At 40.9% G+C, this 16369-nt stretch overlaps 1 protein-coding gene across 1 annotated transcript in view; it reads right to left on the bottom strand.

Moving 5' to 3' along the window:
* The window catches only part of KLHL32 (kelch like family member 32), a gene marked incomplete at its 3' end in the record, with an annotated part of 186161 nt that overhangs the window by 101653 nt on the left and 68139 nt on the right, over window positions 1-16369 (bottom strand). Inside the window, exon 4 of the mRNA XM_082669375.1 lies at window positions 2816-2914. Within this exon, the coding sequence (XP_082525501.1) occupies window positions 2816-2914 (99 nt within the window). The remainder of the gene's footprint in view (window positions 1-2815; window positions 2915-16369) is intronic.

Here is a 16369-nt window from a genome sequence, read left to right as displayed (position 1 = left end):
AAACCATTTAGCTGCTTTCATTGTCAGGCTACCAGTTAATCTCAGCAACATGCACGGAGAACATGTGTGTTCTCAATGACAGGCCTGATTCGAGGGCCTGGAGCCAAAAATGAATACGGGGAAGACCTCACAGCCTGGGAAGCTAATTTGATGGCTGTCCTCGCTGACAAGAGGGGCACTGCTCCTGTGGTGTGGGGTCCCGGCCCTCAGCAGCCTGCCAGAGGAAAAGCAAGAGAAAGGAGCCCACACAGTGGCCTCAAAGTGCCCCTTCCCTTGGCTGGGGGGGAGGGGAGCAGCGGCATCTAGGCATGTGCAGAAGAAGCTTCAGGTCAATGCACTAGCCGATGGCCGCGGAAGCTCAGGGAGGCTTGGGGTGTGGTGAGGAGCTCAGGAAGTGCCCACCCAGCACTTCTCCTGGCATACGCTTCTTAACGTGCCCTGGAGGACAGCAGGAGGTCTACTGAGAGCCGAGCTCTACCCTCCACATCTCTGAAATAATGGTAATTTGAGAACAACAAAACAATACCAGACATCTTAGGAAAACGGTTTCACAAACTCCTCATTGGGCAAAGTACAGAACAAGAATGGAGAATATATTAGCCTTGGTTGATGGGTCTTAATTTCTAAGTACATTTTAAGCACTGAAGATTTTTCATTTTAACAGAAAATATTTTATATACCCAATAAAATGATTCCATAGGAAATTAAAAATCAGTTGAGCAATAATACCAAAAATCATAAATAGGTATAGTTATTTGACTATGTCAAAATATGAAAGCAGACTGACCCCTTCTGGTAATTTGATAATCCTAAAAGAGAGGCAGGGTATATATTTGAAAAGGAGTGACATAATGAAGGTTTCTGCATACACATGGCTTTAGTCCTTATAGTCCAAGTTTCCTTCTACAAGTTGGCCATCTTGCAACATCACAGATAAAAAGGAAAAGGAAAGTTACATAAGAGAATGAAATGCAAACATTGGTGAAAAGACAGTGAAAATTCTAACCACTGCTCAAGCAGGCTAATAATAAATGAACTGTCCACAAAATACATCTGTTTGCAAGCCACATTTTCCTCAGCAAAATAATGAATTGCAAGAATTAAATTCCGAAGTGCACACAAGTCACCTGGTATCTCAACAGGTTCATCTGATGGGATAGGGAAAAATACCCATTAACTTCCAACATTCATCTGGAATTCTCATTTAGAGAGAATTATAGGTTTAAGTTTACACACACACACACACACACACACACACACACACACACTGTATATATACTGTATTTTAATGTGCATCATGATAATTAGCACTATAACTAAACTTTTGTCAACACACATCATTAATTATTACCTGCCATGGAAAAAGTGAAACAGGCGATGATGCTGAAAGCACAAGTTGCAATATTTGATGTAGAAATGTCAAATAAAAGTAATTTCAATTTCACAAGTCAAACACACACCTTTGAAGTCTTGTAACCTTTCTATGTTATTCCCATTTGTTACTTGCAGAAAGGGATTAAAACAGGTCTCCCATATCACCCAACAATATTGAGGAGAAAAGAAAGGAAAATAAGATAAAATAGTTAAACATTTACTGTTAGATTAAGTATGCTGAGATAATGATAAAACTTTCATATGCTGTATTTGAACTGCTCCTTAGGTGAACATGGCTGACATTCCTCACACTGTCTCCCTAGGAGACACTGGCTCCTATTTCCTGAGGTTGCTGGGGGGATGAAATAAGATGATATATGAGAAAGAGCTTTGGAAATGACCTAATGAGTAACAGAACTAAAGGCTATATTTAGAATTAGAGAAATTATTAGGAAGGAAATAACGTAATTAGGCAGAAAAAAATAGGATTTTTCTACTTACTAATAACATGTCATGTGCACAAGGACAACAGAATTAAATTATGTGGATTTATTATTTTTTAAAGTTTATTTTCACTGTTGTTATAATGCTGTAATATATGCAAGTTAAAGGTCATACGAGTGGAATAAATGGGAGGATCTCAATGTAGGGGGTTAGTACTTAACTCTGAAAAATAAAAGAGATTCACATCCGTACTATCTGCCTAAGATGTCCCATATCTTCCTATTGAAACAAAGGGTTTTCATGCAAGAAGGAAAAAAAGGTCTTTGGAATCAGAAAGGCCTATCACTCACCAGCTATGTCACTTTGGGAAAATTGGGTATATTTCAAATCTTTGATTTTTTTTTGCCTATAAAAATGTGCAGCGTTGTTGTGAGGACCAAACGTGAAGCATCGGTGCTCGGTGGATGGGAGTTTTCTCTCCCTCCCCCTCGCAGAGTCTTTCCTGAAACCCTAGCAAATCAGGGCAAGAATGCACAGATCACTCATCATTTCTCCAGCATTTATTGCCCAGGAAGTTCATGCAGCAATTAATTATGTATGACTTCATGATATGTTAGCTACTGTTACTGAAATCCTAAATGACTAACCAACTTCTCATGCATTTCTGCAACCAGAGAGCATTGCTTCAAATCAAGACCCTTCCCAGCGTCATCTCCCAGGCCCCCAGTAGTGAACCCTGTGTGTGGTTGTTGAGTTACTCTGCTGCCCAGGGGTAGTGAGGTGGGCAAGGAGGGTCGGGGACAGGAAGTAGGACATGAGAGCTGCAGCTGCCCTCTTAGGAGCCTCTCAGCCTGTGTCCTGGAGAAATTCTACCACCACAGGCCACATTTCCCACTCCCCTCCCTTCCATTTTACCTGTCACTGGGCTCCAGTCGGTGGGGTACTTGCAGGGAGAAGGAATGTGCAGGACATACTAGCAGGATGCTAGCTCACATACCTGGATGAGATAGTGGGAACATAAATTGAGAAGCTCCAACAGCTGTAGGTGACTGCCAGCTGCTAACACATCCTGGATCACGCCTGGCTCCAACAAAATCTGTTTTTTTTAAATAAAAGAAAGCTATCAGTTACTTACAAATTAATACTTGCTTACTATGCAAATACACTGTATTTAAATTGCTGCTTAACATACTATACCTGAATTAATACTGTTCCTTATTATGGAAGCCAGTTCTCTTTTTTCCATTCTGATTAATGAGCTGTGGCCCTTATTCTAACAGCTAAGTTCTCATTCCCAATACTCATATCTGGTGTATAAAACTCCATACTTAACCACTTATTTTTGTAGGAGGATATGAACATTTGCAAAGAACAATATAATAGCCTTCAAATTCAGTTAATGATGAATATAATCTTATAAACACAAAAGAACTGAATTTTAGTTTTTCAAAGTATATTTCAGAATGTTATTCTTCAGTAAATCACAGCAACAGTATGGTTAACAGGTATTTTAGAGAAATGGGGCTTACAGTTCTCCTTGAAATACAGGACCAGAGCCATTTTACTTCTAAGTCCTACAATAGTAAACTTCAACCACAAAGTTTCATTTTTTTTCCTTCTCAATCTCAGATTCTCTAATCCTTTATGTTTCAAATAAAATATGTAGAAATAGCATTTTCAGAATATAAAGGCATCACAGAGAAGCAAAACTTCCCCAGTACACTGGTGATACCAATTCTTCTTTTTTTTCTGGTTAGGTCCAACTTTGTGCCTACTGCTGCCAGCTCTTGAGCTGGTGAATAGGGCTGGAGAAAAACACACAACTAAGTTGACGAAATTCACTTTACATGCAAGACTGCCAGACACCGGAGGCCTTTAGGGCTGCTCCAGCCATCCTAACTCATTTCCCAAGCCCAGTGACGCCCAAGGTCTAGTCTCTGGACCAGCATCAGCATCATCACCTGGGAACTCGTGAAAACTGAAAATTCCTGGGCACCTCCCCAGACCTAACTGAATCAGAAACTTTCAGGTGAGGCCCAGCAACTGCTGTTTTTGATGCAGGGAAGCCAGTGCTTCTGATGCAGGGAAGCCTGAAAAACACTGATGGGGTCAGCTCGCTCTCACCCTCTATTTCTTCTCCCATGCTCCTCTCTCCTCAAGCCTCCGCCTCCTTGTCTCTTTCCTTTTTTTTTTTTGTTTTCTTTTTTGTGGTACGCGGGCCTCTCACCGCTGTGGCCTCTCCCGTTACGGAGCACAGGCTCCGGACGCGCAGGCTCAGCCGCCATGGCTCACGGGCCCAGCCACTCCGCGGCACGTGGGATCTTCCCGGACCGGGGCACGAACCCGCGTCCCCTGCATCGGCAGGCGGACTCTCAGCCACTTGCGCCACCAGGGAAGCCCTCGTCTCTTTCCTTACTTCAACCTCATGATCTTCCCAAGGCTCCCACCACCAAGTCTACCAACCCACCTACTCATATCTGTACCAGCACATTTTCCTCTCCTCAACACTCCCCTTGTGCACTAGATCCCACCTCCCTCTGCCTGATACCATCCCCTCTTGTTCCTGCATCATCATCTGTTCTCTTCTACTGGATGATAACTCCCATCAGCATACAAATATGCCATTACAGCTCTTATCTTAAGAAATAAAAATTCCCTCCCTTGAACCCACAGATCCGTCCATGCTCCCCTTCCTAACAAAGTTCCTCAGGGAAGCTGTCTATATAAAATGCTGCTGTTTGCTCTGCACTGCTCTGTCTCAAACCCACTCCTGTTGAGTTTTGTTTCTACTGTTCCTCTAAAAATGCTCTCATCGAGGTCACCAGTGACCCCTAAAACCAATAGCCATTTCTCAATATTTAACCTTACTCAAGCCAACAGCAGTTAGCAAAACTGACTTTCCTCTTCTGGAGTGATTTCTTCCCTTCCCTCTAGCACGACGCTCCCTCTCTCGGTTTCTTCTACTTCAATAATGAGTCCCTTTCCATCTCCTTCCCAACCTGTAAGCTTTGGGGATGCCCAGAGCTCAGTCCCCAGATCTCTTCTTTCCTCTCTCTACTTACTCCGTGGATGATATCATGGCTTTAAAATTATCTACACACTGATTACACTCAAATTTGTTTCTCCAGCCCCAAACTCACCCTTGAACTCTAGACTCTGATATTCAATGGCCTATTCTGTATCACCACTTGGATGTCCAATGGGCAGCTCAAACTCAACGTGCCCCAAACTGATCTCTTCATCCTCTCCACCAATCACCCAACCTGCTCCTACCCCAATCTCACCATTTCAGCAAACAGCAACTCTCAGTTATTTACCCTAAAACCCGAGTCATTCTTGATTCCTCTTCTTTTCCTCATACCTCACATCTGACCCATCAGCCACTCGTTAGCTCTATCTTCAAAATAGTTCCAGAATCCAATCACACTCACTAGCACTTCCATCCTTATCACTCTAAGTCCAAATCACTGTCTTCCCAGATTTACTGCAATAGCCTCCTAACTAGTTGAACTGCTTTCCCCTTTGCCTCCTCACACTGTTTTTTAATAATATGAATCAAACGGGTGCTTTAAAAACACAAATGAAATTATGTCATTCTGTTATTCAGAACTCTCTGACTTTTTATCTCATTGGGAAAGAAAAAAAATCCGAAGTCTTCACTATACCATATAAGGTTCTTTGAATATGCTGAGCACCTCAGTGTTTACAACTAGCTGTTTTCTCTGCCTGGATCACTCTTCGTCAAGACGTGAGAGAGACTCACTCTCTCATGTCCTTCAGACCTCTGCCCAGATATCACCTGATCTGAGAGGGCTTCTCTGACCATCCTATGTAAAACAGTACCCCACTGTCCACCACCCCATTCCCAATCTCCTTACTTTGCTTTATTCTTCTTCACAGCACTTAACATCTCTCAACATAGTACATATTTATTTGTCTATTTGATGATTTTCTGTTCCTCCACTCACTAGGATATAAGATCCAGGAGAGTAGGGACTTGGTCCATTTTGTATACCCAGCACTTAGAACAATGCCAAAGAAAAAGCTTTCACTTAATATTGATGAATTTACCTTATAATAATTTATTGATGAATTGATTTATATCTAGAATTTTAAACAATTATTTATTTTTATTTATGGTCTCACCGCGCGCAGCATGCAGGATCTTAGTTCCCCAACCAGGGATCAAACCTGTACCCCCTTCATTGGAAGCTCGGAGTCTTAACCACTGGACTGCCAGGGAAGTCCTCTAGGTATGTTTTTAAATTCAGAATTAATTTTATTAATTAGCCTAACATGAGAGGAGAGAGGGAAAAGGACGATACATTTTATTTCTGAACTATTAAAGAAGCGAAAAAGCTAAGCACGTGTGGCAAAAATACCAACACTCATCTTATTCTGAAAATTCTTTATAGCTCCTTTCCTGTCTAGTCAGAGGGAGAAATCTGAATTTCTCCAACTCCTCACGGAGAGAGGTTTTGACTGACATTCAGGAAATTATTGCAGCTCCCTTTACAGGAGCAAGGATGCAGTGTGTTCTTACAGAAGAGGCATGGCCTAAGGCACAGAATGGGGAATAGATGGATTAGAAAGGCTAGTCTTAGCCTTTAAATCCTGTCAGTTGCGCTTATTTCACACAACTGGCATTCATGATAACCTCTAAGGCTCGGTAATGCCTAGCACAAAGACAAATATCACAGAGAGACAAGATGAATATTCCATAGCACGTGTAACACGTCCAGCGGGCCAACTGGAGAAACCTCACAAGAGAAACACATACTGGGATTGTTTTTGTCTTTGTTTCTTGTTTTTCGTTCTGTAGTTTTTTTTTCATCTCTCATTATAACACAAGTTTTTCTAAAAGATAAAGGGAGTGGTTTGAAAAAAAAAAAACCTACCAGAAAAGCTGGGTCTCACTTATAGAAACAGAACCAGCATTTCCAAGTTCCACTTACACTAGTCTTTTAAATTCAGCTTTGTTGCTCTTTGGTGACTGGTTGTCCTCATATATTTTTCCAGAGAATTTGTGTTTGGGCAGAATAACAAAGGTCCAATCTCCTCACGAGGTATAGTATGGTGAATCTATCTGCTGCCTAGAAGAACTGGGTGAAATGGCCTTTTGTAGAAGGAATGGCTTTCCCCGTCAGTTTATGGATGACAACTAAGATCACTAAGTTTAAGTGCTGCAGAAACACATACCCATCCACATCCAGTCTGGCACTCACAGCAGAAGAGACGGGAGGAAGGATCCTTCCAGGACCACCCACAGGAGGGAAGGGCATCCCCTGACGGTTCAGAGCACAGAGTGGTGGAGGAGGAGGTTGACACATCTAGTCACTCATCAGACTGGAGGAGCTTAGCTCAGACAAGCCACCAACAGTGGACAAGGCAAATGTCTGAATAACAAAAGAGATCAAGAAATGCAGGATGCATAAAGCCAAGTGGTCCAGAAAGCAGTGGGGAAGACGAAAACCACTAAAGCCACCTAACTGGGCTGGGCATTGCCTCTCTCCTCAGCGATGCTCCCCTGCCTGGGTGGAGACAGAGGGGGGTGTCTTCAGATTGGACAAAGAGGTTCTGATACAATTTCGGGTGGGGCACGGGCACCTCTTGTTCACAGGCCATCTGTATACAGTATGCTCTCACTGCCACCCACTCACACCTGACCTCCGGGTAACAGAATACAGGGGGCTGAACTTGAAAGAGGGGAGCTGGACAGTACTAGCTGGGGAGGTAACAATCTCATTACATAAGCTTTTCCTGCAGCTGGTGGCATGCTAGGCCAGGTGAACCGAGGAAAGGTCCACAGCGGACCCCTGCCCCAAATGCTCAGACTCTGCACTCATTTTGATCAACTGAGGATAAGAACTGGTCCGTGGCTGTAGTCAGGGTGACACTGGGTGTGGTGACAAAGTAACAGAGGTAAAAGCCACAACTGTAGTTGAAGATGGTGGTCTCCAAAGACACCAGTGAGAGTTGCTGCATCAGAATTCAGGCATGAAGGGGTCCACTTGCCCTGCCGCAAGGAGGCACTCTTGAAAACTCAGTCCAAAGGTATGGTCTGGCCACCGATCCAAGCAGGGTTGAATCTGCACAATCTCTAATGAAGGCCTTCCAAACTGGAATGAGACTGGGGCTCCTGGTCCCAGCGACAACCTCAGGCAGGACACGAGGCCAGACACTCATGAAAGAGGAGTGTAGGAGGTGAGGTGAGATTCTGCACAGCCTACGATGAGATGGGCCCTCTCCGCCAGTGCCCAGGCCTCACCGGGCTTGCGCTAAGGCAGCATACAGACCCCAGGGCATTCCTGCCTTGCCTTATTCAGCTCCTTCTCCCAAATCACCAAGCGTCTGTGCATCCTTTTAATTCTGCCTCCTTGTTGCTTTTCTTCTCTTTATTTTCCCTCTCACTTTTACCTTGCTTCTTGGAGTAGCCGCTAGTAGGGCCTGTCTTTAATAGCCATGGCAAGCCTCAGTGTGACCTTTTTTCCTGCTTTATGAATAGGTGAGTTGGCATCTTGAAAAAATTTTTGTATCTCAGTTCTTCAAAGTTATCTTCCTCATTTCTTGCTTTAGGAGATGTTTAAATTACTTACTTCTGGGTTTGTGGATAGAGTAGCCTGAAGGAATCAAACACGTTAAAGCCAAACAAACAACTATGCACACCGGAACACAAGCACTTTTGAAAGCTCTCATGTAAGTGCAAATTAGCTGTGGCCTAAGGCTATTTATAAGAATAAATGAGCACATTTATTCTTCTTTATACTTGTTTCTTTGGGATGTTTTTTCTGTGTAACATAGAAAAAATGGCAAATTATCACAATTTTGAACTGATAAATCAAAACAAGTAAACTGAATACAACAGCATAAATAACTTTGCTTTTTAATTTTATTTTTTAATTTTATTATTTTTTTGGCTGCATTGCGTCTTCGTTGCTGCGCGTGGGCTTTTCTCTGGTTGCGGTGGGCGGGGGCTACTCTTCATTGCAGTGCAAGGGCTTCTCATTGCAGTGGCTTCTCTTGTTGTGGAGCACGAGCTCTAGGCGCACGGGCTTCAGTAGTTGTGGCTCGCAGGCTCAGTAGTTGTGGCTCGTGGGCTCTAGAGCACAGGCTCAGTAGTTGTGGTGCACAGGCTTAGCTGCTCTGCGGCATGTGGGATCTTCCCGTACCAGGGCTTGAACCCGTGTCCCCTGCACTGGCAGGCGGATTCTTAACCACAGTGCCACCACGGAAGCCACAACAGCATAAATAACTTTTATTCAAGACACATAAAACCTTTTGTATAAAGTTCTTCAAGAGACTTCTTATAGACCGAATTTGAACCATAAAATCTAGCTATGAGAAATTGCCATCAGTTTAGTTTTTTGCTTCAAAGCCATTACACTAAGGATTTTTTAAACCACAAGGTGGCGCCTGTTTAAAGTAAAAGGATTTTCTAAATTACTCATATATCGCAACTTTATAACAGACACTTTATTTTTAAGAAAAAATAATAATAATTCAAATAAGGATAATAAAGTATATGAATTCTACTTTCTAGATGTATTTGTCATTTGGGGAAATGTTCATAAATATCTCTGTTGAAATGCTTGATCCGAGTGACACTGATCAGAATTCAGTAGTTCTCCATAAATCAGGTCCCAATTTATGAATATTAGAAGTTCAAACTTTTTGTCTTTGTATTCAGAAACTCTCATGATGTGGTCCCAACCTAGTTTATAAAACTTATTTCCAATTCTGCAACCTTATGTTTCCTCTGCTAAAGCCAACAGCCCATTGTTCTCCACATATAGGCAATACCTTTTTCTCTACCTTGAACGCCCTTCTCCTACTTCTTCAATCTCTTTATGTCAAAATCCTACCCATTCCTCAAAATTCAACTCTAAGTCCATTTCCTTATATAAAGTGTTGCAAGATTTTCTTTCACCCCAATATGCAATTGGGATTAACCTCCTGGGACTCCAAACCACCAGAGATGTCTGATGAACTAAGCCCATGGGTTCTAGGTCACACCACCTGACTTCAAATCCTGGCTCCTATACTAGCTGGCAGAATGATATTGTGAAAACTACTCAATTATCAGTTGAGTAGTTTCCTCAATGATATGATTAAATTATAATATCTATCTCAAAAAATTGTTTTAAGGACTAGGAAAATGCATATGTATTATAACAATTGTGTATGGCTGTGTAAGAAAAATGGTTTAAACAATTCGGAACTTATTTTTCTCACAAAACATGAATTAGGTAGCTTGGAGTGCCAACAAACCAGCCTCCTTTCATTTTCCTACTTGGCCAATCTTAGCCTGTAGTTTCATGGTCACAAAAAGGCTGCCACACCTCCAGGTTCTGCATCTGCACTCAAAGCAGAAAGAAAAGAGAGGACAAAGAAACAGAAATAGTATACCAGCTGAGTCTGTCATTATTTATTAGAAAATAACAGGTTTCATATGAACACTACCACACAGACTTCCACTGACATTTCATCTGCCAGGTCTAGGTCATGTGGCTACTCAAAGCGGTAAAAGAACCTGGGAAATTGAGTTTTTAAAGCTAGATGCACACAAGTTAATAGCAAAAAAAAGAGAAAAGCTAGATGCACTATTGTCACAAATTAAATTGGAGCTCTATATAAAGAAAAAAGAGGAAATGGATTGTGCAGGCAATCAGAGTATACGTCACCATGGCTCTTAGCACAGTATATGTTTATATAAATCTGTAATAAATGTTAACTGTTATCTATTTCTTTTTCATGTGACTAAGTGTTTTTGCCCTGAATGAGTTATGTGAGAGTGTTTTACCTTATGTTTTACCTATGAGACTTTGATGGCAGGGTCCATCCTATTTCATGTTCATTGCTGTTGAACATTCTAGAAGAATACCTCAGGAATTACTTAGTAAAGAAATTTACAGGATTGAAAAATACAGGTCCTGGAGAAAATGTTAGAAGATGTCAAAAGTCTCCATGGGGGAGCCTGGTCACATGCTAATCCTCATCAAGGATTACCCAGCTGAAAGAGTTAAATAAGAGGACACAATAGACATTTCAACTAACAGTTGTAGTCATATGTCCCAAAAAAGGTCACCTTTTGGTTAGATGTTGTATATAATAAATTCGTGATTTGACTATTGATTCCTTAAGTTAAAAATTTTATCAGGCGGTTTTCTTCCAAACATAGTACATTTGTACAAATTTCTAAAAGATCTCAAGTCAAACATTTAAAAATACTAATTTATTTTCAATTTATGAAAAAGCAATCAACTTTTCCCTCTATTAGAATATGAAAAAAGAGAAAACTAGACTTGACTTTCAGAATATTTTGAAAAAATGTTAAAAACCACAAAGGTAGGGTTTCCCTGGTGGCGCAGTGGCTGAGAGTCCGCCTGCCGATGCAGGGGACACAGGTTCGTGCCCCGGTCTGGGAGGATCCCACATGCCGCGGAGCGGCTTGGCCCGTGAGCCATGGCCGGCCGCTGAGCCTGTGCGTCCGGAGCCTGTGCTCCGCTACGGGAGAGGCCACAACAGTGAGAGGCCCACATTCCGCAAAAAATAAAAAACTAAAAAAAATTTTAAAAACCACAAAGGTAAAACCATAATAAAAACATACTAGCAAAAAAAAGAAAGGTGTGGAAATCACTTGGAGATTCTATTATCTTCCTTCACAAGTTTACACATCCTCATTCGGGTCATTTGAAATTTCTAAGGTTACAGGCAGGTAGCAGAAGCACAGGCTCTAAGATGCCAAGAAGAAACCTTAAATAGATAAGGACACTAGTATTACACTACTAGGAATGTAATTATATTTGCATTACGTGCTGTCCTGCAAAAATTTTATTTATTACCATTAATGCAACCTGAAGGTCTGTAGATGTTGCTATTCATTCTTCCTTTCCTATTTTGGGGCATGTGGAAGGGTGATGGATTAAATACTTGAGCTAGGTCTCAAGTAGAGAGAGAAGGAATCAGATGGAATTATTAAGCTGTGGTATAATTCATACTAAGATAGGGGTGGGCACAAGTTGCTCTAGGAACACTTGGCTGGAGATGCCCTATTCCACTGAAACTGTGAAATAATTCTTCGTATGAAAAAACTTGGTCCCCTCATATGAGCAAGCCCCATTTTCTTTTAGCCCCTTCTGCATTAGCATAATTCTGGCATTTCAAAGCTCTAAGATCAATAGTTCTGTCAGACAGTCGTTTCCAGCATAGTTTTCTTCAGTGTTTAAATTAACAAAATATTTAACAAAGTGTAAAGATGAATTATATATACTTAACATTACTTTAAAAATTTGGCCTAATTATTTGAAAAGGCAGAACAAGTTTTTGATAGTTTCTAACTAGAAAAAAGCAATCCCAGCAATTAAATATGATGAAACATGAAGGTCATTACAGGTTATAAGAAAAGTCAAATTAATTATTAAGACTCACTTTTATCACCAGTGCTCTTTCAAGTGTGATGAACATGGGAGGTTTCATCGCATTAAGCTTTACTAATGAATCTGGGTGTCTCCACACAGAGCTAGTTTCTTACAACGCTAGCATGGCCAAAGAAGAAATAAACATTACTTTAAAATACTGATATCCAGGGCTTCCCTGGTGGCGCAGTGGTTAAGAATCCGCCTGCCAATGCAGGGGACACAGGTTCGAGCCCTGGTCTAGGAAGATCCCACATGCCGCAGAGCAACTAAGTCCGTGTGCCACAACTACTAAGCCTGCGCTCTAGAGCCCGCAAGCCACAACCACTGAAGTCCACGCGCCTAGAGCCCATACTCTACAACAAGAGAAGCCACAACAATGAGAAGCCTGCGCACCGCAATGAAGAGTAGCCCCTGCTCACCGCAACTAAAGAAAGCCCTCGCAGCAATGAAGACCCAACACAGCCAAAAATAAATAAATAAAAATTAAAATAAAATACTGATATCCAAAGATGGATGGCCTCCAGAAGAATGAATAGGGCTGGTGCCAATGTCCAATGTTCATTTGTAGTTGGCTACTACTGTGTCACTGCTGGGTGCTTGAGTAGAGGCAGAAGCAAAGAGCCAAAAGGAATCATTATGCTGTGGTGTAATCCATGCTGAGATAGCGTGGACACAGGATACTGTAGGAGCACTTGGCTAGGGATGCCTCATTTCATTGAAGGAAGCTGTAGAATAATTTTTTACATGAAAAAATACATCATTAATATCCAATTCCAGGTTCATTTGGAGAATTCTTTGCATTTGCTTTACAAGGAGTAGAGGTAAAAGTATGGCTCTAGGGGCCACTGTAGGAATGTGGGCAAGTCACTGACACGTATGTTTTTAGCATCATCGTATAAAAAAATGAGAGATGACTACTATCTATTTTCTTAAAGTCTTCATAAGGATAAAATGAGATAATCCTGGTAAAATTTTTAGAATAATGCCTGGCGTGTTTCACAGGGTAAAAAATTGTAGCTGCTATTGTTATTATTGTTGTTGTTAATTCCATGAAAAAATAAACCTACTTTGCAAATAATGACCCTATTTCTAGTGTTCACACATTGCCCACTATGTACCAGGTACCATGTGAGGTAATGTCATACATGTTATCTCTCCTTCTTATACTCTTCCCCCACTCCTCATTCCTGCAAGGTAAATATTAACCCCACATGGAAAATGAAGAAGCTGAAGGCAGAGAAATTCACCCTTTCAAACAGCAAATCTTTTCTGAGTGCCACAGTGCTCTAGGCACCTTTCTAGGCACTACGGATATGACCATAAAGAAGACAAGTTTCCTCATCTTATGGCACTTAGAGTCTAGGTTTTGGCCAACCGGGTAGACTGTGGTGCCATCAACTGACAAGAGTAAAACAAAGGAAGAAACAGGTTTGGAGGGAAGATCAAGAGTTCCATTTCGGGGATATGTTAAGTTTGTGGCTTATTGGATGGCCATTAGTCATCCAAATAGAGATATCAAGTAGACAAAAATATATGAGTCTAGTTGGCAAACACTAAGTAGCAGATCAAAGTTTCCTTTCACATATTCTTGTGTGGCCTGTGAGCTAAGAATGGTTTAAGATAAAATTTTTACTTGCATTTTTTAAATTTAAATTTAAATTTTTCATTAATAAACTTGATTTCTTAGAGCACTCTTAGGTCCACAACAAATGGAGCAGAAGGTATAGAGTCCCACATACCTCCTTCCCCTACACATGCATAACCTCCCCCATTATTAACGTTTCCCTCCAGAGTGGTACACTTGTTACAATCGGTGAACCTATATTAACACATTATTATCACCTGAAGGCCACAGTTTACATTAGGGTTTAATCCTGGTGTTGGGTTTGGATGAATGTATAACAACATGTACCCACCATTATAGTAGCATACCGAGTATTCTCACTGCCCTGAAAATCCTCTGTGCTCCGCCTATTCATCCCTTCCTCTCCCAAGCCCCTAACAACCACTGATCTTTTTTACTGTCTCCATAGTTTTGCTTTCTCCAAGATGTCACATAGTTGGAATCCCAAAGCATGTATCCTTTTCAGGTTGGCTTCTTTCACTTAGTGATATGCATTTAAGGTTCCTCCATGTCTTTTCATGGCTTGATAGATCATCTTTTTAGTGCTGAATCCTATTCCATTGTTTATCACAGTTTATCCATTTGCCTACTTTGTGTGAATGTTAAGTTTTCAACCCCTTTGGGTAAATACCAAGGAGTATGATTGCTAGATTATATGGTCAGAATATGCTCAGTTTTGTAAGCTGTGTCTTTTGTGAATATTTTCTCCCAATCTGTGGCTTGATTCCCATTCTCTCGATATTGACTTTTGCAGAGCAGTTTTTAATATGAATGAAATTCACCTTATCAATTATTTTTTTCATGAGTCATCCCTCTGGTGTTGTATCTAAAAACTCATCACCATACCCAAAGTCATCTAAGTGTTCTCATGTTATCTTCTAAAAGCTTTATAGTTTTGCATTTTACATTTAGGTCTGTGATCCCATTTTGAGTTAATTTTTGTTTAGGGTGTAAGGTCTATGTTTAGACTCATTTTTTTTTTGCATGTGGATGTTCGGCTGTTCCAGCACCATTTGTTGAAAAGACTATTTTTGCTCCATTGCATTGCCTTTGCTCTTTTGTCAAAAATCAGTTGACTATATCTATGTAGGTCTATTTCTGGGCTCTCTATTCTGTTCCATTGATCTATTTGTCTATTCTTTCCAGACAATACCACACTGTCTTGATTACTGTAGCTTTATAATAACTCTTGAGGTCAGGTAATGTCAGTCCTCCAACCTTATTCTTCTTCAGTACTGTGTTGGCTCTTCAAGGTCCTTTACCTCTCTCCATAGAACTTTTAGGAACAGTTTGCCAATATTCACAAAATAACTTACTGGGATTATGATTAGGATGGCAGTGAATCTACAGATCAAGTAGGAAAGACTGACATATTGATGTTAACAGTATTGAGTCTTCCTATCCATAAACGTGGACTATCTTTCCATTTATTTAGTTCTTTGATTTCTTCTATCAGAGTTTTGTAATTTTCCTCATATAGATCTTGTCCATATTTTGCTAGATTTATTCCTAAGTATTTCATTTTTGGGTGCTAATGTCTAAGAAAGGTTTTAATCTTTTTTTAATAGTTGGGAAAAACCCAAATGATGAATAATATACTGTGATATGTAAAAAAAAATATGAAATTCAAATTTATGTATCCATAATAAAGTTTTATTTGAACATAGCCATGCTCATTCATTTACATATTTGTCTCTGGCTGTTTTCATGCTACAACAGCAGAGTTGAGTAGTTGCAACAGAGCTGTATATGGCCTGCAAAGCCTAAATTATTTGCTATCTGACCCTTCACAGAAAAAGTTTGCTGATCCCTAGTCTGGAGTGTAGACGGGGGCTGGCAGTCAACAGCATAAGGTTGTACCATATAACATGGGTCTGGATGACGCTATCCAGGAAGCTGGTTAGACTAAACAGGAGGGTCCTGACACCTGAAGAATTCAGAGCCTACGGAGGGAGAAGCAAGCAAAGACATCTGGAATGGAATGATGGGGAGGGGAGCTGGGGGGCACAGAATAAGAACCCACAGAGTGTGGTGTCACAAAATCCAAGAGAGAAAAGGCTTCGATGGAGAGGCAGGTTGACTGTGTTGAATGCAGCTGAGAGGTCACAAGGATATCATTCAATTGGTTTCACAATATCTGTGACTGTCAAGGACAGTTTCAGTGGAATGCTGAAGATGGAAGTCTCCAGATTTGATGAGTGGAAAAGTGAGTAAAAAATGAGGAAAAGTGAGTAAGTTTACGCAACTCTTTTCATAAGTTCTGCTGCAAAGGAAAAGTAGAGGAATAAATGGTAGCTGAAGAAGAAAGAAGAACAAGAAAAGGATTCTGAGAGAACAATAAAGCATGTTTACATACTGGTGGGAATGTTCCAGTGGAGAAGGAGAAACTGATGATAGAAGAGACAGAAATGAAGATTCAGGAGTGATGTCTGAGGGGGAAAAGAGGGAGTAGGATCCAGAGCTTCAGGGGAGAGATTAACCTTTGACAAAGCAAGGTTACTTCTTCCAA

Source organism: Grampus griseus (genome assembly GCF_964374135.1).
Source record: "Grampus griseus genome assembly, chromosome: 13".
Classification (NCBI taxonomy): Eukaryota; Metazoa; Chordata; class Mammalia; order Artiodactyla; family Delphinidae; genus Grampus; species Grampus griseus.
Note: the sequence above shows the minus strand (reverse complement) of the source record. Positions and strands in the feature narration are given on the sequence as shown.